This window comes from Pantherophis guttatus, chromosome 2, assembly GCF_059756535.1.
Source record: "Pantherophis guttatus breed Tessera chromosome 2, ASM5975653v1, whole genome shotgun sequence".
NCBI classification, from domain to species: Eukaryota; Metazoa; Chordata; class Lepidosauria; order Squamata; family Colubridae; genus Pantherophis; species Pantherophis guttatus.
The window spans coordinates 229,352,552-229,377,555 of NC_142064.1; the positions used below are offsets into that span (position 1 = coordinate 229,352,552).

Here is a 25,004-nt window from a genome sequence, read left to right on the forward strand (position 1 = left end):
TATTGCTTTTAGTTTATCCAGCAATAGTATTCTTCCTCTGTATGGACATAAATCTTATTGGGTGGAAGGATATCAAACTAACAGTCTGCAATCCTTTTGCAATCCATAACACTGAAAGACTGATCAACACTTCTAGGTAAAATCATAAAACCATACTAAAAAAATGCTTTTCAAGGTGAGAAAAAATCCAGGATTGCTCTAGGCAGGAGTATCAAACTCAAGGCCTGGAGACTGGATCCGGCCCGCATGGTGCTTAGATCTGGCCCGTGGGGCTGCCCTGGAAACAGCGAAGGATTGGCCTGCGGTGCCTCTGCTAGCGAAAATGGAACTCGGGAAGGTTACACGTAGCCCTCCTGAGCTCAGTTTTCATTGGCAGAGGGTTGCAGGAAGCTATTGCAGCTGAAAATGGAGCTCGCGAGGACCGCGAGCAGCACTCCCAAGCTCCATTTTTGCTTGCAGAGGATTGCAGGAGGCCGTCGCAGCCGAAAATGAAGCTAAGGAGCCCATTTTTGCTGGCAGAGCACTTGGGCCACCACAAGTGCCAATGACACCCTGGCCATACCCACCTCAGCCCCCAAAGGTCAAACACAACCCTGATATGGCCCTCAATGAAATGGAGTTTCACACCCCTGCTCTAGTGTTACATGCACTCCCAGGTTTGTCTTATGGTCACTCACTCAAATCACTTTCAGCCAATCCTATATATGCTCTTTCTCATACGCACACACTCATTCACACTTACCCCTGTCCTTCTCAACTAGGCTGGCAGGCAATAGCTGGAAGCCGGCAAGCCTAGATCCAAAAGAGTGGGTAGTCTTCTTTTATGCCTCCAAATCCTTGATTTGTTGATTCTCAAAACTGGCAATTACTCTTGCCTTGTTGATTTTCAAGTCTGGTAGCTTTTAATGGGATTAAGGGAGAGGTTTCACTGTGCTCAGGCCCAATTTCTTTGATCTGGTGAAGGTGACTTTTTTTTTTTTTGTTTACTTAACAACTTTGTTCCTTTTTTTCTACCCTCTCTTAAGAGTATCCTCTACCCTTCTACCCTCACTTAGACTCTGGAGAGCTGTTTGTCCAGAATGGTAGCATCTTCTGCTTGTGCAGTGGGTTGGACTAATAGACTTCCAATGTCTTGTCCAACCCTATATTCTATGTTCATATACATAACATTTTTTTCTGTTCATTTGACTACTGTTCATTTGAAAATTTGTAGTCAAATTTTCACTGTGCTACAGAGGTGGTATCCAGCAGGTTCTGACCAGTTTTGGAGAACCGGTAGCGGAAATTTTGAGCAGTCAGAGAACCGATAAATACCACCTCAGACTGTCTCCACCCCCATTTATTCTCTGCCTCCTGAGTCCCAGCTGATCAGGAGAAAATGGGGATTTTGCAGTAACCTTCCCATGGAGTGGGAAGGGAATGGAGATTTTACAGTATCCTTTCTCTGCCACGCCCACCAAGCCCCGCCCTGCCCATCAAGCTACGCCCACAGAACCGGTAGTAAAAAAAAATTGAATCCTACCACTTCTGTGCTAGTTTTATTTACTTAAATATACCTATCTGAATGTGCGTGTATGTGTTGCTGTGTGACTTGGGAAAGGCTATTTATTAAAAAGGCTGAGTTTGCTGAATCAAAAAGTGCTCTGTTTACTTGTGATCTGAAAAGCTTCACAGGAGTAAAATTTCTATCCTCAGTGACTTCAATGAAGGGAGAGCAGCTTCTTTCTGCAGATTTGCCAGTCTCTGTGTGAAGGGTGGGAAATAGTGTTTCTTGCTTACATACTCATTCATTTCTCTTGCAGTTTATTCCTTTTCTTCCAATATCAGAAAGTCGTTCTATCATTTGAAGCCTTTGAAGTCTAGGATTTTTTTAAAAATAATAATTATAAAATCCACTTAAAACACTCTACAAGGTTTAGCAATGAGTAGTTTAAAGGATGGATTTCCAAAGTTTTATTCAATATCAAAACTAGTAGACCTTATGTTCTTATCTGAATGTGTTTCAGTTATATACTAAGGAAATAGGTATTTTGAAGTCAATTGAAACATAGCCTCACCAATTTGCTTATGGTTGTGCTGTAATCTTTCCGCTAGGAGAAAAATTAAGGGTTCAAGAACAAAGTGAGCAGGCCTCTGTCAGCAATCAGTCCCCCGAAACAGAAGCTGCAGCCTGGGAAGAAAACCTCTCTCTTTTTGCTGCCTGTCAGTCCTCTGCATCTTCAAACAGGTGTGTATATGTGTGTGTGTGTGTGTGTGTGTATGCAGTTTTTGTGATTAAAGGGCCCAGAATGTAAGTAGAGTGTTGAATGGGATGAATGCTTGAATACAGTTGAAATTACTCTGTACCTGATAACAGTTACCTAAAACTGTAATATATAGCATTTCCAGTAACTGCACATTTTATCTCTAGGATGTGAAATTATAGTCTAATATGCAATTGCATTTTCTGATACATAGAAATCCATAGTCCTATGACACCCAAGGACGTACATGGTGAGCAGTGTTTTCCTATTTCTTCCTTCTTGACATAATCCATCTATCTAGTTAATTTCCATTTCAGCTCTTTGTTGCCTATTTCTCCATCCTCCCATTTCAGCATTTTTGGTGTTTTGCAGATTTATTATTGCATGACAGATATATATTGCAGCATACATACTGTAGCTATGTATAACAGGATTCTTTGCTATTTTTCTCTCATTCGTTTTCTGTCTAGCTGCATTCTGTATTTGGAAATCTCTTCAGATTCAGATACTGTTTTCCAAGACCCATATTGAGTTGTCCTTCAGAAAAACAGAAATAGCCTTGATTTCTCAAATTTATGGGTCTCCTTTCTATAATTTAAAGGCATTAATCTTTATATATTATTGTGAATGTACAGTGTTACCAACTTGTGGTCAAGTCTAAAAAAATCCTTAGAAAAGAATAGGATAGAAAGTTAGGAAGTTGGTTTATATTATTCCTTGCAGCTCAGCAAAATCTGTTGCAACTACCAGTTGTCCAGACAATCTGGAGATGCAAGGTATAGTATAGGCTTTTTATTTACCACACAACCCCTTCTTATTCTAAGCTATGGATATAGAGATAGAGAAAAATGTCTCAGATTGAGTCAAGCCATTGGTTCATCTATTTCTTTGTTGTTTGCATGGATTGGCTGCAGTTCTGTGGGGGTTTTGATAAATATTTTTCCATATCTGGAAAACTCGTTTGCTTCCAGACCTTAAATATTATCACTAAACTATGGCCTTTCCTTTGGAAGCCTCTTAATGAAAAATAACAGAAAGACAGTAGTATTGGTGAATTATCAGTTGTTTTTATTTTTATCTTTAAATATTTTTGGCGTAGTTAACTTATTCAACTGTTCTTAATATGCATATTGTTTCATTCATTCATGCTTCAGGGATGCCTTGCAATGTTTGTGGCTAAGAAAAAAATAATTAAGCAGATAGGCACATGAAAATGTAAAGCATATAAAGAAATTTGGAAAGGGAAATTGGCAATGTCAGCTATAGCTTGAGAAAACGCTTTTTGAAAATTTAAATGTTTAGCTTACTTAAGAAACAGATGTTTTCCATTGTTTTTGCATCTCTGGCTAGAAGGATGCTAATTCAATGTATTGCAGCCAAATAATTGAACAGCATTATTACATTATGTACATTTTAGCCGCAACTAGGATAAATGATGTGCACTTTTATTTTCATATCTAAATATTAAATTATGGATTAGATTACTACGAGTTTGAATATTATATAAAATAATATTTGATTATATAAAATATCAGTTGGCAGAGAAATGGGTATATATAATGAAATTTACCTGGTTGGAATGAGGCAAATACAGCTATTATTCATGCTGTTATAATATGCCAGAATTGATTGGATCAGTAATTTATGGTTATACAGCTATCTATCCCACTAGATTGGAATGTGTGGATTCACTGTTGGTCTCTTCTCTTAAATGTCATTTGGTGGAACTTATTAAATGGGTCTTTTTGTAGTTGCTTCTACTCTGTAGAACAGACATCCTCAAGATACACAGGACCCTACCTTTCATGCCTTCCGGAAGGCCATCAAGACATGACTTTCCTCACCTATTGGATCACTGGATCAGTGAAGGGGAACCCAGTATTTGTGGTTCTGTGATAGCATTGCAATGCTGCATGGAAGTATGAAAGTTTTTTAATTTTAATTTTCTGTCTATTTGTTGTTAGCTGCCCAGAGTTAATTTGTATGGGCAGCCATACAAATATTTTAAATGCGTACATAAATAAATGTGTATTTTTGTAGCAGATGAAAATTGTGATGAAGAGGATAAAAGTTCTTCAATGTCCAGATGTCATAAATTTGATCTGTTTTAGAGTCTGAGCACATGAGAACCTTATTCACTCACCAACCCATTCATTCAGCAACCGTTAAAAGTTTCTATGACACTGGATGAGTGGTCCTTATGATCATTCCTCAAAATTCTGGCTGTTGCCATACCCTCACAGTCATATCGTTGCCATTTGCAATCTTCCTTCCTGACTCTGCAAGCCAAGTCAATGGGGAAGCCAGCAGAGAAGGATGCATGTCACTCTGGTTGGTCCACCAACCTGGCCTCGCTGTGTTCACATGTGGCCTAGGCTGGTTCTCCCAATTTCCTTGAACATATCCTACAGCACCTCACCCCATGGCCACGGGGTTGCATCCCCGTGCTTCTTACCTGAAACTTCATCTCTTTCCCATTTACCCATGTGTTACGTTATGTCTCAGGGTTATGTGCCAACCAGGACTGCCAGGATTGCTGTTGCTAAACAATATGTTATGTGATGTCACACTTTTTAACATCATCACCTAGCAACAGCAACCCTGGTCCAATTGCGATCAGAACTAGACAATTATTTTTACTAAATTAACATAAATTTATGCTTTTTTTAAAATAGCACATTGGTTATAGATATTTTGTGTCACAAGTATGCTAGACGTATTAAATGTAGTATCTGACCTACTCAGAATGGTTACTGCTTACATTTCTTTCTCTGTAACCTATGTAGCCTACTAGTGGAATGATAGAGTTTAGATTACAGATCATTATGATAATAATTGGAAATGAAATCTTAGTTGTTGAGTGAAGTGGTCATTAAACAAGACATGATCACTTTGTTCAAAAACTGCAATCCTTTGTTGTGGTTCTTAAGCTGACAGAGTGAAAGGACAGGCAGGCAGTAACCTTCCATGTGTGATAGGGAACTCCTGCAGCAATAGAAACCAAACATGGATCCCAAATATCCAAGCCCCATTCCTGCAACCCAATGAGCATCCTCCCAATTCCTCCTGCATGGAGGAAAGGAGAAATCCTTCAACAGGTGGCAGGAGCTTGCCGCCTTCCCTGCCAGCTTCCCCATTGAGTTTTTGGGAAAGCTGGCAGAGAATTGCACTTGGCAACTCATCATAAGTGGGAAGAAGCATTCAGATCACTATCATGCATCTAGAGGGGCAAGCACGGTGTTTTATGCACTCTTTCTGAGACTGTTGTTAACTTTGAATTGTTGTTAATCATTGATTTAACAATGGTTGTAAGTCAAGGACTACCTCTACCCTATTTTAGTTCACTGATAAAGTACTTAAGGCAAATGCTCTGCCAGCCTCCTCTAGTGTCTGCTATGTTACTGCTTTGAGAATAGTCTCAATAATCTAAGTTTCATATTCTAAAGGGGGGAAAACCTTCCTACATTGTTAAGTAAAGCAATTTTCACATCAAATCAATTCCTTCAATTCTTTTATAAGACTTAGTTTTTTATTCCTGATCGCTGCTATTCTTCAAATTTCTTCTGCTTTTGCGAAGAAAACAATATAGTTGCATCCATCTGGTCATCAGAAGTTGTCTCAAAGGAGTATTTATGTTTCCTGATAATTGTAGCATATATAAATTTATGTGCTAGTGTGAAATCTAATAATTCACAGTTTTCTTTTTCTCCTTGCAATCCTTGCATCCCACAAGGCAGTTCTGTCAATGAAATAATCATTAATAAAATAATAATGGATAGGACTCAAACTTACTCATGCCAAGAATAAACATACTGAAGTTAGTTAACATAAACCACACTGATTTCAGTGGACTTGTTCTATATGAAAATAAATGAAATGTTGAACCTTCACTATGTATTTAAGTTTTATATTAAAATTAAGTTCTTCTTTTGAACCAAATAAGCTATAATAGAAATATTTCAAATGAAAGAGGTCTATATCTTTGTGTGTATAAATATAAAATGAAGCGATTGTTTCCAACATTAATTAATGTACAAATTGATTCCAATTTTATAGAAAATAATGATTTTATTATCAAATTATTCATCCATTCTTAATTAATATTAGATCTGTAGATCATAAATACAGATTGCTTATTAAAACAAATAAAATAACGAAATTCACCCTTCACAGCAATAATTACTGTTTGTCGCAGCTGTCTCTTTCAAGTAAAAACTTTTCCTTTGCTGACAAATCAGATTATGAAGTGCTAGGGTACTGGTGAAGCAAACAAGAAGGAACATCTGTTTCAAATCCTTCATGGATTGCTTTCCAATCTTCAAAGTTATTTTCAGGCTCCCTAAGTAAAATGTGTTGCGATTCTGTCAGTTAATTTGACCAATAGCAAAAATAATCATCCTGACAGTGAAATAAATGTTAGTTGTGGTGGAAGAGACAAAAAATATCAATCAACTCTCATGTTAATATGTTCAAACATGAATTTTATAAATCTTAATTTGTTTTCTGATTAATGCAATTTTTCATAGTATAAGTATAATAAAGTTTTATATTAAAATAAATATACTTCTAATGTTAGACTGTGATAAGGGTTTACTGCACTCTTTCCAATATGAAACCAGAAAAGTACTTTTTATAGAGCATATGGGGATATTCTCAAGCCCTGCCTGCAATTCCTTAAAAACTATTTTGTTTGGGTTTTTTTTTTTTTCCCTGGAATCGTGTAGCTGTCCATAACTGCAGTGTGGTTTTGAGAAAAGGCCTGCTTGGTTTAAGGAGCTGCAGAAAAATGCTATAGGAATGCTTCTGCGAATTCCAAAGCACATTTTTGCTTTTAACTCCTAAGATGTTTCCTGTCTTAATTGGCAGCATGATATAATTTCTCTTAATTAAAAAAATCAAGGTCTTTTACGGGAAAAATGATCTGATGGAGCAGAAAGTATCTTTTTTTTTTCTCAGAAGACTAAAGCTAGGGCTAAACAGTTTTGGAAGCTGTGAGCTTTTTTTGTAAATATATAAATTAAATAGTTAAAATTGATTTGAAATGCATGTCTACAAGGAATAGTTTACAAATGATTCTGAGATGGGATCGTAGGTGATCAGTGAGATCCAAGTGCAGAGAAAACCATGTGTGAAATGTCAACTACTTGATAGTTGTCATTGAAGAACATGACCATCTCATGAATGACTGATTCAGGTAGTCTTTGTTTAGAGATCACAATTGGGACTGACCTCTTGGTCATTTAGCAAAATGGTTGCTAAGTGAAATTAAGTGTGCTTGTGATCTTACTTCAGCTTTCCTTTGCTTTATAGACCTGCAAAGGTCGTACATGCAAGAATTGGTCATAACATTACTTTTTCTCACAACCATAACTGTGAATGGTCACTAAACGAGGCAGTTACTAAATGAGGATTACCTGTATTGCCGTTTGATGCCTTTTATATTCCTAAGCAGATGGTAAAACCTAGTAGCCCTTGCCTGGTTTCAAAAGAAGCTAAAGATGAGACTTAGTACTTGCATGGAGTTTAAAAGAAAATTGTACTGGCCAGAGGTTTGCCATCATGGGTATAGTGTATAGTGACTTCACCCACACATTGCGTTTTGATTTCAAAATGTTTGAATTGAGCCTAACTTGATCCTTCCAGATTGTGTTCCCGGTCATTCTTGTTAAACGTTTGTGGTTACCCAGTTGGGAAGATTGAAGAGGAGGAATGGCTAGTTACACTTCAGCTGTAAAACAATTTTTAGAATCTGGAGACACGTTATATTGGCAAATGTTTTAAGTTTTAGCAACTTAAGTTATCCAGTTTTATACATGTAATGAAAACGTCCAGAGAACAAATGAAGAAAAGGGGTCAGATTTGAAAGCTTACATTTACTTCTTGTCAATATGTAATAAAGTTCCAAGAGCAGACTACAACATATTGATCGACTGCTAATATTTTCTGTATATTAGTTGCACTAATAGAAGTAAACCTGCTGGGGAAAGCATGCGGAACATATCTTCTGGAATTCTTTCCAATCCCTTAAAAAGAGATTTATGTAATGGGGAAGGAAGAAGGAGTGGGCTTAGAATGGATCAATCAGTAACATTTTGAACCATTGTCCAACTGTTTCTCCTATGAGGATCCACTGGAGATTTTTTTTTTCTTCATATTCTCTGGCCAGATATAATGCATCTTTATTTTATTTATTTATTTGCTTATGCCATACCAAATTTGGTCCTATTCTATTTAGCTGCTGGAGACATATTCTTTTGACAGATAATTCTAACCCTTTTTACGTAACAACTTTCAAAAGTTCTGGATTGGAAAGAGAAAGGACATGCATTTCTTACTTATCATATAGTTACGTTGTGATAGTTTATTATACAGTGGTGAGATGACTTCAAATTGTGTTTTCTATTTTTGTAAGAAAAAAAATCATATCCACTATCAATCTTTTGGAAGATAAGATTAGATAACGAATGTTAGCCTTTAATTTTATTTTTATCAAAATTTCCCAAATTTTCATTTTTTACCACCACTTGTTCATAGCTAGGTCAAGTAGTTAACAACCACAACAACAAGAAAAGCCAAAAATTAAATGTTTGTAACAAGCTTCATTTTCTAAGAATAAATTAGCATTAAAATAACAGTAAATCACTGTTGAAATGCAGAAAATTCTGCTTTTCTTGACTAGTTCTCACTCAATTTGATGAATTTGCCTTAGGAATCCTTTGAAAGAAGGGAATGTTGGATAAATTCTCATGACTCGGATTTGCCATTCGTTCAAATGGTCAAAGGGTATCTGTGAAGGACTTAAATTTTATTTTACAACCATCTCTCCCACAGTTTGTAGCCTCTTCTTGGCATCCAATACTTGACTGAAATCCCGAGAGAAGGTGCCATGAGGGAATTCTTCCCACTGAGCTTTTTAAGTAGCAATACTACTGTTACCGCTAATAGGGAATTTTGCCCTTGAGAAATTTTTGGAGAATTTCTTTTCCCCCTGGAGAAATTCAGATAAATTATCCATCCAGATTCTGTGATCACAAATTTTTGGTGAAGAATGTTGACAGGACTGTTTGTGCTGTCTTGTGGAATGCCATTGGAGAGGACACAAAGTTCCAAAGCCTAAGTAGTTCTTGGAAAGATCCGGTGCTTGTCTCAACGTGTTGCTGTGGTTGCTGAATCACTTTAGTGCATTCGCTGGTAAAGATGATTTAAATAAAGTGCCCAGGTTACATGCGACAATAGGGGCTTTCAAATATTTTTGCCCCAAACTGGTAAATATTTTGTTACCATATTGAAAATAATTGGAGCGGTTCCTCATGAATAATGAGTAGAGGTTATTTGTGTTCCTTTCAAATGGCATGAGGAATGACTCATGAATGCCCATTCCTACCCATCCCTTTTTATGCTTAATACATTTGTCAGATTGACCTTTACATGATTTAGAATAGAGTAGAGTAGAGTAGAGTAGAGTAGAGTAGAGTAGAACAGAACAGAACAGAACAGAACAGAACAGAACAGAACAGAACAGAATAGAATTCTTTATTGGCCAAATGTAATTGGACACACAAGGAATTTGTCTTGGTGCATACGCTCTCGGTGTACATAAAAGATACATTTATCAAGAATCATAAGATTCTTTTATGATTCATTTAGAGTGAATAGTCACACCAAGCAGCTTACTGTCCAGTGTAGGAAAACATAGACTGTTTGTCTTCTGTTGGCTTTTATTTTATTTATTTGTTTATTTGTAAAATTTATATTCTCGCGGATGAAGGTAAATTTATAAATTTAAAATTTATATTCTATTTTTCATAAAGGATTTCAAGCCTTTATGGAAGGCACTAATATCTCTCGAGCAGCTTCTGACTATCACCCCTTGGTTGTTTGTTCACAAGGCAAAAAATTGTTCTAGACCAGGAGTGTCAAACTGGCGGCCCGCAGGCCAGATGCATCACATGCCACCCCCACCCCAGCTCCACAAAAGCAAAAAAAGTCACAATATGTCACATGACGCGAGTTTGATACCTATGTTCTAGACTCTTTAAGCATTACTTTGAAGGATTGTGTTGGTCTTGATCATAATTGCCAAGAAAGCTTGCTTAAATTGCTTGTTTGTTTTGTGTCAACTAAAAATTTTGTACCCTACAAAGCAGGTCATTATGTATGCCTGTTCTTCATCTCTTCCTGGTTTAAGGTCAGGGGACATCTCATTTGCTGGCTTCCAAAGTTTACTTTACATGCTAGCATATGTAGACTTGGGAAAATATTGCAACGCTTTAGGGAAGGACCTCCTGGTCCTATACCTGGTGATATTTGTGAACATGCAGTCATGAACACTAAGATGATCAAGTGCCCACAGCATTGCTATTTTATCCAGGGAAGTTTAGGTTTAAACTTTAACTCAGTTGCCTCTAGAAAGAAAATGACCGATCCTGGAGAACTAAGAAAATGATTTTCTCTTTCAAAGAATCTACCCAGTTGCCTCTCATGTATCCCATAATTATCCATCCCACATTTCCCAGCTCTAGCCCAATTACCTTTGACTGCAGCTGAAATCAGGAGCAATACATTTTGAAAAAATGTAATATATGTCCAACAGCTCAAAAATTATAGTCCTCTCAGGCATGTCAGCACTACATAATAAATGGATTTATTCCTAAAGGTTCAGCCAAGATCATGAACAAGATGCAAGAAGCTTTGAGGGGAGAAGGAGAGGGCAGCGAAAACCTCTTCTAATTATAAAGAAGTTTTCTCTAGACTTTCTGTTACAAGTGGAAGGAAACAACAATGAAAATTAAATTTAAAAAATATACATTGCTACGATTGTGCAGGTCAGAGGTGTTTTCCATAGTAAAACATGGTAAGCATGGAGATAATAACCAATAGATAGCAGGCACTACATATTTAGCTTTGCCAGCACTGTGAATTGATCAAATAAATGGCTGTAGGGCACACTCATATGCATAACACATTTTGGAGCTGAAACAAGCATTTCTAATTCCTTGAAATTAGATTAAACTTCATGCACTGCAACTTCAGTTGTATGAGACACAGTTTTCTTGATGCAATTTGACCTCGAAATGTACCTGAAAATTTTCTTACTTGAATTTTGCACAAGTCAAAAAGTCTTGGAAAGCTTTTGCTTCTAACCTAAATAGCTCTTTATTTATATGAATGGAAAAAAGGTGAGAGACTTATTTGTACAGACCCTTGTCAGGCACAGAAACTTTATTGATTTTTGTTTCCTGTGGATCAATAGCATTTCATAAGAAAAAGGTTATCTTACCCCTTCCTCCACGTCTCTGACTAATCCATTAGCCATTATAATGTGAGAACTCATAGATGTGGTGCAATTGAGATGAAGTGTCTCAAGTTACATATAAGGTCATGGACGACCTTTAAGACACTCTGGTCTCCAAAAGTATAATTCTGGTGGTCAAAGTATGACATGAATTTGCATAGATTTTTTTTCTTTCTCAAGTTTGTCAGTTATTTCTCCCTTGTTGTTTAGTGTCTTGCTGTTATGTTCTTAACTATTTTGTTAAATAGGAGACAAACACCGGGGGGTGGGGGGAGAGCCAAATATTTTTAATCTTTTCAAGTGACCACATGGGGGGAGATAATAATTTCAACCAAAAATGTCCTTTTTGTGACTTCCCAAATTATGAGGTACCTGGCATTGTATCTAATTAACAATGTTTATTTAGCTGCATGATCATAGCTTTCTTAGTGGATTATATTTCAACCATATGTATTCAGGCCATGTATTCAAAACTTAATTTTTTTAGTTAACACTTTATCTCTTCAGGGATGTTAGAGATTGCTTTCCTACAAGGTGTTGTAAATGAAATAAACATATCATTCACTCACATTTTAGGAAGGGGGTTTCATGAGATTTTATTGTTAATAATCTTTTGTTTCTTTTCACTGCTGTTTCACTATTTCGTCTTGATGCAGAGGGTTTGAAAAGTAGCAGTTTCAGTGAATATAAATTCCTTTAATGCTACTTATCTGTTTAAGAAGCAGGATTTGGATAAACAAATGACTTCATCACAGCTTAGACTACATTTATTATATTACATTTGCTATAGAAACTATTTTATTTATTCCTAATATTGATTTTCAATTAATTCTAAAATTCTTTACATTTTTCCCTAAATTAAACAATAGCAATGTACAATTCTGAAACTTAGAAATTATTAAAACGTTGCCAGAGTTTTTAAAGTGAACTGTATTGTTATAACACTACTTTAAAAACAAAGAGATTTCTGTAGCTTTTTAAGAAAAGTTTGATTTTTGAAGCTTTCTTAGAGAATTCTTTCTTACTTGTTACACGATAACTCAGTCAGCCCAGTTGTGCTTAATAATCCCCCATTTTTAAAAAGCCCAATGATCAACTTTAAAGAGGAGAAAGGAAAAGACAGAAGACTCTCAGCATTTTCATAAAGTCAGCTCAGCTTCTATCTTACTTTGGATTTGGCAAGCTGAATGTTCTCACATTCATTTAATAACTTCTTTGATATATCTGACGATTTTCAAGAAGTAGTCTAAACTAAATCTTATTTTGCCTTTCAGCTCCAGTTCGGACATCATAAGAGATTTAGAAATTGCTGGGATGTGTTCAAACTCATCAGATAAGTAAGTGTGAAATGAGATCATTGTTTTCCATGTCATAAAATTATTGTTGATTTATTTTGGTCACTCAGCTGGCAGGAAACTTGGCCAATGTGATTGGAAAACTTGCTAACTATTTTGGCTTGGAGTCAGAAAACTTCATATAAAAAAAAATTTGGTTGCAGGTGAGCTTCCTTCTCCTGAAGGTCAAGTTCCTTCCATTTCCCATTAGAATCCAGAAAAGCTTCTCCTGATGGTGAGAATGCCATCTTTAGTCTGGGATGCTATATGGCAGGGGTGTCAAACTCAAGGGCCGCGGGCTAGATTTGGCCCACAGGGTGTACTTAGATCTGGCCTGCGGGGCCACCCTGGAAACAATGAAGGACCGGCCCACGGTGCCTCTGCCAGAGAAGCTCGGGAAGGCTGCGTGCAGCCCTCCTGAGCTCTGTTTTCACTGGCAGAGGGTTGGAGGAGGCCTTCACAGCCGGAAACAGCTCGGGAGCCCGTTTTCACTGGCTGAGCACTCGGGCCACCACAGGCACCCCCGACATGAGTGATGTCGAGCTGGCCACACCCACCCTGGCCACACTTACCCTGACCCCCCAAGGTCAAACACAACCGTGATGTGGCCCTCAATGAAAGCAAGTTTGACACTCCTGCTATATGGTGCAGGAAGTTCAAAAACAACAAGAAGAAAAAAATCTGGGATGAATATGTTCTCTTCTGTTAGCAATCCCTGTCTTTTCCTCTGCCTTCTGTATTGTATTTCATTCCATTTAAGAGGGGGTACTCTGACCTTTCCAATAGAGCTTTTGGCAGGAACAGAGTTTGCCAAAGAAGGAAGAGACAGCCAACCCAGTTTTTGCTTATTCATTTCTGCCAGGGCAGAATAAAAGCTGATATGAGTATCCTTTTATTTCCAGGACTTCGTGTTTTAACTGTTGCTTCTGTCTCTTCCCAGATTTTAAACAGGCTGTCTAGTCAATGAAGACTTAACACTGAAAATGCTAAAACTGTCTTGTATTTCCATTATCATGTTGCCATTCTTATCCCCTTGGGGCTCATCCTCACATTGACAGTAATGTGCTTTCCTCCCATCCTTGAACCAGAAAGAAACGGTTGATATTAAAATTGCCTCTGCAGCCTACCTTGCCTGCATATTAGTTGTCAATGTTTCTGCCTGCACATTGTATGCAGAAGAGTTTAAAAGCAGAGATTGGCACAATCTTTCTATCCTTTCCCTTCCCACTCAGTGTTATCTACCCATAGGAAATTGCTCTCTTGATATGTTTGCTTTTCTGATAGAGGTTGGCTTTTTAATTTTTGACAACTCGAAGCATAAAATGCTGAGCTGCCTATGCTATTGGCCATTGACAGGTTAGGTCAGTACAATTGGCAGCAGAACCATTCTGAGGAAAATGGAGACTGAACGACTGCTAAGAAAGTAGAAATGGAGAAATTGGCCTGAGTATGTAGAAGAGGTGATAAGCCATCACAGACCCTGGGACTGTTAGATCTCCCATCCAGATTTCCATAAAGCCAGGAAAAATACCAGTAATCATCTCTATTTCTAGAAAGGAACTGGCAATCTAGTCAATTTCAACCCAGGTGTTTTTGTGATAGGTTAGTCAATTTCAATTAACCAAACTCTTTGGATTTGGAGGGAAAAAAAGGATAGCCCCTCAGTGGATTGGCGGGGGTGGTGGTGGTTGCTCTTTAGAATCTGTTTTCTTTATGTAATGTTAAGTTGCCTCCGTTAGTTTGGCAGAAACCAATACTCCAATCACACAAATTCAGTCAACAGGAGAGGAAACAATAATCAGGAATTACAGTCTCTTTCCCTCCTCAAGGGGACATGAAGGATTAGCGGTTAAAACACTTGAGAGCTGGAAAACTGACAGTTCAGGTTTGAGACCAAAGTGCCGTGCGATGTGGTGAGCTCCCGTTACTTACCCCAGTTCCTGTCCACCTAACAGTTTGAAAGCATGCAAACGCGAATAGATAAATAGGTACCACTTAGGTGGGAAGGTAAAGTGCCATGCACGTCAGCCAATAGTCATGCTGGCCACATGATCATGGAAATGTCTTCAGACTACACTGGCTTCCTAGACTAAGAAACAGAGATGAGTACCACCCCCTAGAATTGGACACCACTGGAAAGGAGAAACCTTTACCTTTATCTCCCCCCGCCCCCCTTCTCTGTGTACTACCCTTTTTCATGCAAACTCCCATGACAAATTCATGTTATTTCATTCAGTTTTTATTTGGAAATATATTTATTTTGCTGAAGGAAATGTGGAAAGGTTCATCGTTCCCAGTTGTTAGGTTTTATACTCGAGCTCAGCACTAAATCTCAGACTGTCCAAATGCAGAATTTAAGAATAAAAAGACTCTCAGTCATGATTCAGTTAATCAGAGCTGTTTATAATAGATAAGAATGAAGCTATATGCATACAGATTATTTGCACTCTGGGAAAAAAAGAGTTTTATATAGGTGCCAGAGTTTAACTTCTAGGCTTTTCTTCTGGTCTTTCCAAGTAAATAGACAGTTCATTTAGTGGCCTTGGGCAATTCAGACATGTTTACCTAAATATCTTTTCTAGTCTGGGAACCACACATTTCCACTTGACTAAATTGAGCACTTATATCCAATCCAGTCTGAGTGTAGGGGGGGGGGGGAAACTTTACACATAAGGTTGAAATCGAAATATTTTGTTTCTTCAATAGCTTTGCAGTGTCTGATTTGGTTAGGCACAAGAGAATATATTCCCAGCCTGTATAACATTTCTTTATTTTGGTAGCCCAGAGAGTTTTTTTTTACTTTGTGTGACAAAGATGTTGACTCTTAGGAGCGTTCTAAATAACTCCCTCCTGTTTTTAAAATGGGTCTATTGACATTTCTCCTGAAATAATGATTAGCAAGAAGAAAAACAAAATCAACTTGACAGGCAGTTTATACAAAGTGAGAGAGATCTCCAGACTTTACTCCTGGAAGTAAATTAAAACAAAACAAAATTAGCATGCATAAATTGAGAAAATGCATTCATAAATTGTTATTGCAGAGACTACTCAAAGTTTGTAGGGAGTCCTGTTAACAGTGCTTGAATTGGCTCTATCCTTTGACATATTGAGGTTACAGGTAGTTCTTACTAAAGGACCACATGCTCAGCAACTGTTCAGCAAGTGGCATTTATGACCTGTTCTCATAGTTGTGACCATCACAATGATCACTGCTTGCAGCCATGTCTTCACCATCTTGGTGCTTGGTGATCAGCTTGCAATTTTGATGTCATAGCATCACACAGTTCTGTGATGGCCTTTTGCAACCTTCCCTGCTGGCTTCCAACAAACAAAGTCAATAGGGAAGCTGGCAAGAGGTCATGAATAACGACCACATAACACTGCACTTAACAATGGTGTTTATTCACTTAACATCAACAGTGGAAATGCTAGAAATGCTTTTTGCTAAGCGGCGTGATCATGTGACATCATGTTTTATGACTGTCACCTAATGACAGAAATTCTGGTCCCAATGGCCATCATTAATCAAGAACTAGCTATAATAGTAAATTTGAAACTTGTCTGTATAAATGTTTTTCTTTCTTGCATAGCATGCCACCATTGGTTTTTGAAAGAGGGAAAGATTGAATATAACTTAAAGATGCAGTACAGGAAGTCCTTGACTTATGACCACAATTGAGCCCAAAATTTCCATTGCTAAGCAAGACAGTTGTTAAGTGAGTTTGGCCCCATTTTACAACTTTCCTTGCCACAGTTGTCAAGTGAATCTGCAGTTATTAAATTAGTAACGTGGTTGTTAAGTGAATCTGGCTTCTCCATTGGCTTTGCTTGTCAGAAGGTTGCAAAAAGTGATCACATGACCCTGGGACACTACAAGCGTCATAAATATGAGACAGTTGTCAAGCATTCTAATTTTGATCAGTGACCATGGGGATGCCATAACAGTTGTACGAAAAACAGTCATAAGGCACTTTTTTCAATGCCATTGTAACTTTCAACAGCCATTAAATGAATGGTTGTAAATCGAGGACTACTTGTACAGAATAACTCAAACTTTAATCTTCTTGTTGGGATTTTGTCACTGGTGGAGGATAGAACAGTAGAGCCAGAGATACTGTTGAATTATATTCTGAATGCAACTGTGTATTTTATAAAAATAGTGTTTGTAGTTATACCGTGTTTTCCCTAAAATAAGACTCTGCCTTATATTTTTTTGAACCCTGAAATAAGCGCTTGGCCTTATTGCCATGCACTCAAAAGCCCGATTGGGCTTATTATCAGGGGATGTCTTATTTTGGGGGAAACAGGGTAGTTGTAGAAAGGTTTAGTTTTATTCCGCAAATAGTAACTAATCTATTTTCTCCCAGAAATCTGGTTATTACACATAATATATATATATATATATATATATATATATATATATATATATATATATATATATATATATATATATATATGTATGTTTATGCCTTTTAAATCCTTTCAATTTATGAACCTGGTTCATATATTGCATTAAACATGATTTATTTCATTATGATACAAGGTGTTGTATAAATCTAACTGCGATTTTTTCAGTAAAGTATGGATAAAAGAAAGTTCAGCTTAGTGTTCTGTGTGATGTGTAGATATAGTCACCTTATATGGTCTAAAACAGACTTTCCACCAAATGTTTACAAATCTGTAACTCACCTGTATTAAATGTTACAGTTTTGTAATAGATTTGTTGATGGAAGATTTACTAATTTGGGCAGATGAAATCGTTCGAGTAACTCAGGGTTCTCAAACTCTGGTGCTCTGACCCTTTTAATATAATTTCTTCGAACACACTTTCCCCATGAATAAACATATCAGTCTATAGTCAGACACAGCTCCTGCTATACCTCCCATGAGGCAGTATCATTCTCCTTCAAGAAGAAAAGATGCAACGCTCAGATTGCCTGGAGTGGTTCAACACCAGGGACAAAACAAATGTGCGCGCACCACACACACTCAATCACTCACACATTCACTGCAGGAAGAAGAGGTACAATTGCTCAGATTGTCTGGAATGGAAGTATAAATTCAGTACCAGAGAGAACACATCCACTGACTCCTTGACGGGCAGAACTATTTTGGAAGAGGGGAAGATAAAACTGACCAGAAACAGTTCAATCCTAATCTGGTTATCTTGGACAATACTCAGGAGTTGGTTTGGGGCTTGTTACCGGAGCTAATGCTAGAAATGCAAATACCGTCAAAGGAGAGACCTACACCTGGATTCCACAACTACCTTCCCATGAATACACAACCTAAATTTAGAGACCTTCATAACAATGAAGAAAGATTGCTGCTTTTTCTTTCATAGTCATTTATGACAAATTGCCATTTATGCATGATACTGGGAAAATCCTAAATTTTATTTTTAGCTTTGTACAATTCTATTTTAGTTACTTCAAAGAAAAACAACATTTTAAGATAGCAAAACCTTTTATAGAACTTTTCTCCCTCTAGAAGAGTTTCCTAGAAAGCAGTTTGAATGCTAAAGCTCTTTTCAAACTTGGATTTGATGATTAAAAAAAAAAAAAAACTAAAAGGAAACTTGGCAAACAGAAAAGTCTTTTTGGAACAGTAAGTAGCACTTTGGATTATTTAACATGTTCTCTAGGAGAAATAATAAGATTTATTAAAATGATAATGATTTCTATTTGATTTGAAAATGTAATCCAAATTATTGCCCAGAACATGACATTTACAAACTTTGTAGAAGAAATGGTAAATGTTCAATGTAAGCTTGATAGTATTTTCCAGTGTTTCAAAATGCACTTTTAACAAAGAAGCACATTATATGCACGGCTGCTTATTGCTTTTAAGAATTTAAGAATTTTCTGCAGATTAAAAGAAGTAGTCCCTTTCTTGTATGCCAAGCCAACAACTTTCCAAATTAGCTTGATAAGTATTTTGAGTAATGGATGTTGTACAAGAAAAGCTCTTTTTAAACTTGGGTTATATTTAAAATTCTTGTGATTTAAAATAAGGTTCTTCCACACAGGTTTATGCAGAAGTCCGGCCTTACTGCACTTTAAGGGTGGTAGAGTTAGTATTTTAATTGACTCTCCTTTATCAAATTGGCTACTTTTGTAATTCTTGGCCTGTGTCAGAACTGCAAAATAATTATGCTATGGTTTTTATATTTTAATTTGCACTTAAAAGTTATCTATCACTTGTAGCTTCAGTAGCAAAAATCTGAACAATTTAAACCTCACACCTAAAAATCAGCTTCCTACATGGCAAACCTTGTAGAATAGGTGCTGTCAAAGTTCTGTGTTCTCTATAGAAATGATAGAAAAAAAAATGACTCAATAGCAGATGTGTAGAGTAAAAAGGCATTGTTGAAGGCAGAGAGATGACAGGTAGGTAGGTAGGTAGGTAGGTAGGTAGGTAGGTAGGTAGGTAGATAGATAGATAGATAGATAGATAGATAGATAGATAGATAGATAGTCTATGATATCTGTCCATTAATGGTTCTGAAAGAAAAACATTAGATCAGGCCTAGTATATAAGTCAGACAAATATTTCAGCACTGTTGGATTGGCATCAGCCTAAAATAGATTCCATTTTACATAGGAGTCACTGGAAACTAGTCTTGTTTTTTTTAAAAAAAAAGTTGGTATCCCAGTCTTTCTCTTAATTTACTTTCAGTAGTCCAGCTTCTTTAGCATCACAGCATATTGACCACAAGGAGGTAGACCGAGAACCGTTAGAGCACTTTGTGCACCGTCTTTATCTATCACTTTGCCTTCTCTTTGTCCATGAGATTGTTAGCCTCAGTGTCACTTCCATGTAGAACTAGAATTCTTGCTCTCTGACTTTCCTCCTGGTGGAATGTAGTTACCTTGGTGCCATACTTTGCCTATCCCTAAATGTGATTTCTGCTATAGTTATACACCTGCTTCACTAATAATTGCTCAGATTAGATTCCTGCTCTGAGTTATGTTTTTTGCATACGCAGAGAGAGATATTCTCTCCAACAGATTTTTTTTAACCTTTTCAAAACCCAATACATGTACAAATTCAGTAGGAAAGCCACAGTTTAGAACTGCTTCTCTAGTGCCTTTTCCATGTCACTTTAAATTTCTTACCCAGAACCTACTGGAAAAATACAGTTTCAGCCAAGAAGACAGTTAAAAAAACAAGCACCAAAACTGTCCCTCCATTATTTATTTATTTATTTATTTATTTATTTATTTATTTATTTATTTATTTATTTGTTTGTTTATTTATTTGTTTATTTATTTGTTTATTTATTTGTTTATTTATTTGTTTATTTGTATTTATATGCCGCCCTTCTCCCAAAGGACTCAGGGCGGCAAACACAAGCAAAAACATACAATAAAAATCCGAATTAAAACCAGTTAAAATCAAATAATAATAAATAATAAAACCCAAGAATCTGAATCAGCTCATTAGTTGAAATAGCCAAGTCTTCAGGCCTCGACGGAAGGAATGGAAATCAGGCGCCGTCCAGAGCTCGGTGGGTAACTCGTTCCGAGGGTAGGGGAGCCCACAGAGAATGCCCTAACCGTTGGCGGAAATTTTGAGCAGCTCGGAGAACTGGCAAATAGCACCTCTGGCTGGCCCCAGAGTGGGGTGGGAATACAGATTTTGCAATATCCTTCTGCCACGCTCACCAAGCCACGCCCACAGAATCGGTAGTAAAAGAAAAATTGATTTCACCATTGTTCTAAACTAAATATTCTCTTGAAAAAAGGAAGAAAGAGCACTAATTGGGAAAGTTCTTAGAAGATAGAGAATAAGGAGTGCTAACTTTTTTTTTTTACTGGAAATGTTGCTTGTTCTTCTGCTAGTCAGCCAGGAGGCAGAGAGGAATCACTTCTTGATTGTCAAGGAACAAAATGAAATGTCTAAAATGCAGGCTGCAGGTACCTCATCTGCTATTCCCAGAGCTCTTTCCCATTAATATCACTGCCAAATTAGGGGCTGATACTTTTAGTGATTGAAATAAATAATAGAAAAGCAGGTGGCATCTCTTGTAGTCTTGTGTGGTCCTGGCTAACAACCCCCTCCCCTCCCCCAACTAAAGTAGAATTCATTCATCTTGGAAGGCACTCTCCTCTGAGACCTCAATTCAAAACATTTGGTAATAATATCTGCAGTGAAATAAAGTTTCATTTCTTTTCAGAACTAGGAGAAGTTAAGGGACATAGGATTGCTTTGGTTTCAACTTGGGAACAGTCATGGATGGGGAAACTGGCTATGAAAGAACCAAAATATTGGGCAAGAATATTAAAAGATCTAAGCCTAGCTCAAAATAATATGGCTTTTTAAACTGGAGACATCTTTTTTTTTTAAAAAAAAAACCTCCTAATTTATAAAAAGTCCCACCAACTACTGTCTATTTGTGCGTCTCTATCAGCTCTTATCCTGACCTCTACAGTATTCTGTATAATATACATAAATTAAGACATACTTAATTCAAGTCGCAGTTCCTAGTCAATATGGCTGAAGGTTGTTTCTGAAGATTGGAAGACTAAATATGCCTTGTGCTATTAGCTGCAGCAATCAACATATTCAGAATAATTGTAACACTTCTTGTAATAAAGCACCCGTTACAACCCATGAAGAAGTATTGATGCATATGTTGCTTCAAGACTATGCGGGTGTATATAAGTTAAGACTCCAAGTCTTATCATTGGTGAACATTGATCTGGCTGTGTTTCAGGAGCAATTAAGCTCTCTGGTCACAAGAGCTAAATCATTTTACCAGAAAATATGGTGCACTGTTTTGAAACCCAGATTTGGCTCCACAAATATATATTTTTTTTTAAAAAAAAAAACACTTTGGAGGATAATTTTCTGAATTTTAGAAATAAAATGGCTTTCTGTAATAGTTTCCCCCTTATTAATGAATAATAATTGATCTCTACTTGGTGAAGTTGTAGAGATTTTAGGTAACTGCTGTTGAAATTCTTGTTCATATTATTCTCAGATGGGTCATATTAATTCATGTCATGGAATGGAACATCTGGTATTAACTGCCTGTAGCTTTAATGCATTTTTTGGTGGTGGGATTGTATATCCTCCCTCCCCCCCCCAGCTATGAATTTCTTAACACTGAATCACCAGTGTTAAATTAGATTTGAAATAAGTTCCTGGTCATGATAACTGAACTTTACTAAATTTTTGAATTGCACATTTTACATGCAATAAAGCACAGATTGAAAGATTAAAAGATACCTTGAAGTGTAGAAGAATATGAATGATGAATATTTAATTATTTATATTTATTATTTGTATTTTTACAAAGGCCATCTCCCTAAGGTTCCAGACAGTTTTTCATTATTCTTACATTATTAGATTAACTACAATGTATGTGAGTTCTCTGCCCCCAAATACTTAAAATATAAGAATTGAGTCAAGTAAACAGGAAATAATTATACTTTTTAGATTTAATTATAATAGGAGTCACTGCTGGAGAATTGAGTTAAAGGCTTTAGAAAAACAAACTGGTAAAATCAATGAAGCCATCACATGCAGAGATGCCTGTCTCTGAATGTTAGTCTTTGAATATTAGGTTCTGGGGTGAGCAATCCAGCACCTGCACATTGGTCTGCAGTTTTTTCAGACATTGGTTGAATGCAGTAGCCAACTACATGTTGGGTTCAGTGTCCTGTTGCCTAGTCTAATAAGGCATTTGCACCGTCTCATGGACATGCATCATTGTTATTCTGTAGATTGTAAATAATTTATTTCCAGGTCAGATTTAGTTTTATTAATTCCATACAAGTAGTAACATCGCTCTCCCCTCAAGAACATTTTTGCTTCAATATGGTGGGGCTTTAGAGTCTTTATTTATTAACATAGCTATTCAGGCGTTTTGCGGGCATTGAAGAGAGAGCAGCCAGATGTATCTCAACTCTCTTACTTGAGTAAGGTTTCAAATACAAAACATGAAGGCAGTTTTTCTTTTTAAACTATTAGGTCATATAAAATGTAGTTGTCCCACCCAAACAACAACAAACTAATCTGCTAATCCGGCAAGAAAAATTTTGGTTTAACATTTTTATTGAGTTATAAAAAAATAAAAAATACAAATGCAAAAGTAAACAGAAAAGAAGTAGGGGGGAAAATGGGGAAGAGAAGTGAGGAAAGATAAGAAAAAAGAAAAAGAAGCATTGACTTCCACCCTCTCTTTTACAGTAAAATAAGGCATTAACATCAAATCACAGCTTTTTGCTTTTTCATAATAATATGTACAAACTATTTCTGTCAAGATCTGTCAATCTACTCGATAAAACCCAAAATCAAAGTTTCATTCTTTTCCACATCAAGCACGAAGTTCAGAAACAAAAGTACTTGTGTTCTTTTCTTTAATCATAGTAGTCAGTTTGCCATTTCAGCCAACTCCATCAACTTCTGCAACCATTGCAGAAGTTGAATCAAATAACATAGTATTATAATAACTTCATTATTATATATGTTGACAGTGGCAAGATTATTGTATGCACAAAAATGGAAGGACACTTAGAAGAAAATTTTCCTGGGAGGGATGAGAAAGGAAGGTATTTCAAGACTATATCTTCCCAGCAAATACACCTAAAGCATGAACATCATCCCAGCTAAGCCCCAATATTGATCAAGGGCAATGCAGGATGGTGCTGGCAGTAGATGAATACTTCATTACAATAGGAAAATTACAATTTCATACCGGTCGGGAAAAGTTATGGTAATTCACTACTATATTTTATCAAGAAAACCAAATGGACAGGCAAGTGTTTGATAATTTAGTGGCAGATTATTGGCCCCTCAAGTGGGATACCACTCAATAGGTTGCTGAGGAAGAACTGAGAATCTTTCAGAGTACTAAAAGTGTTTATCGCATGGGTAGAGTAAAACTTCCTGGACATTTTATTGCAAAAAATAAAAAATAAAAAAAATCCAAATCTGCAAATACAGAATAACAGGAAGAACATGAAACATTAAAAAAGACAAGGAACAGTATTAGAATAACATCTGTAAGGACATAAAATATGAGGAAAAAATCTTTTCAAAGTTTTCCACGTTCAGAGAGAGTTTCTCTCTGATATTAAATTAGTATTCTAAAATACACTAATGGGCAGATAATAACTGATGCAAAGAAGATCAAACAGAAGTATATTGACATTCTATTCTCTAGACACGTCATATCTTTGATCAGTGGTTCTTAAAACTGGGGGCAATTTATCCTCAAGAGGGCAATTTAGGCATATCCTAGAGACCAATTTGTAAATGCTTGTTGATGAATCAAGTATCCAGTTTGAAACTGCTGTCACCAAAATGCTTGTGGGTTTTTGGTTGTTTTTTTTTTTTCTTTTGCTGAGGATAATGATATTATTCAAGATCAGAGAAAAGAGTTAACTGGGTCGAGCTATTTAAGAACCACTGCCTTAAATGATATTACTTACTTACAAAAACCTCCAATACTAGAAGTGAAGTTAGATCTGCTCTCCAGCCATTACTAGAGAAGAGATTTTTGGATCGTCATGGGGATAAATGACGACAAAGAACAATTCAGCATTTGTTTGTTTTTTAACTGAGCTTGATGCACTTATTTATTCTATTTTAAAATATATATAGGTAGTCATCGACTTACTCATCAGCCTGGCCATGCTGGTCATAAGTCTTGATGGTAATAAAAACTATTACAATCTTTTTTTGTGGCAGTCGCTTAGGAAACACTGTGTTCATTATCTAAATCAATACTTCTTTATGGACATGGTTTTGTTGATGTTTTGGCAACAGTTTGGCAAAACTGTTGATCATGGTCACAAGATCATGGGATGCTGCAAATGGCCGTAAATATGGTTGCCAAGTATCCAAAGGTCAGTCACATAACCGAGGGGAGGGGGGAAGTGGTGACTGTAAGAACTTCAAATCCAGGTCATAGGTAGCCCCGAAGTAGGCCTGTCAGAACTTCGAATAGTGACTACGACTAATTAACCAGTCATAAGTGTTTTGTTTCATTGGAAAGTGCTTAAGGCATGGGTTGAGATATCTCTCTGCATTTCATAGCCTCCTCTAGTGTCCACTATGTTTAAAGCAACCTTGAGAGTAGTCGCTCAGTATGCCAATTTTATTATAACCTACGTTATTAAA

At 36.7% G+C, this 25,004-nt stretch overlaps 1 protein-coding gene across 8 annotated transcripts in view; it reads left to right on the forward strand.

The window, feature by feature from the left end:
• Positions 1–25,004, forward strand: part of RAD18 (RAD18 E3 ubiquitin protein ligase) — a 139,397-nt gene that overhangs the window by 92,450 nt on the left and 21,943 nt on the right. For all 8 annotated transcript variants that reach the window (XR_015732676.1, XR_015732675.1, XM_087887899.1 and 5 more), the window contains 2 exons: positions 2,095–2,227; positions 12,813–12,875. Coding sequence is in view for 6 of the 8 variants with exons in the window: in XM_087887899.1 (XP_087744025.1) it covers positions 2,095–2,227; positions 12,813–12,875 (196 nt within the window). In the remaining 2 variants the exon portion in view is untranslated. The remainder of the gene's footprint in view (positions 1–2,094; positions 2,228–12,812; positions 12,876–25,004) is intronic.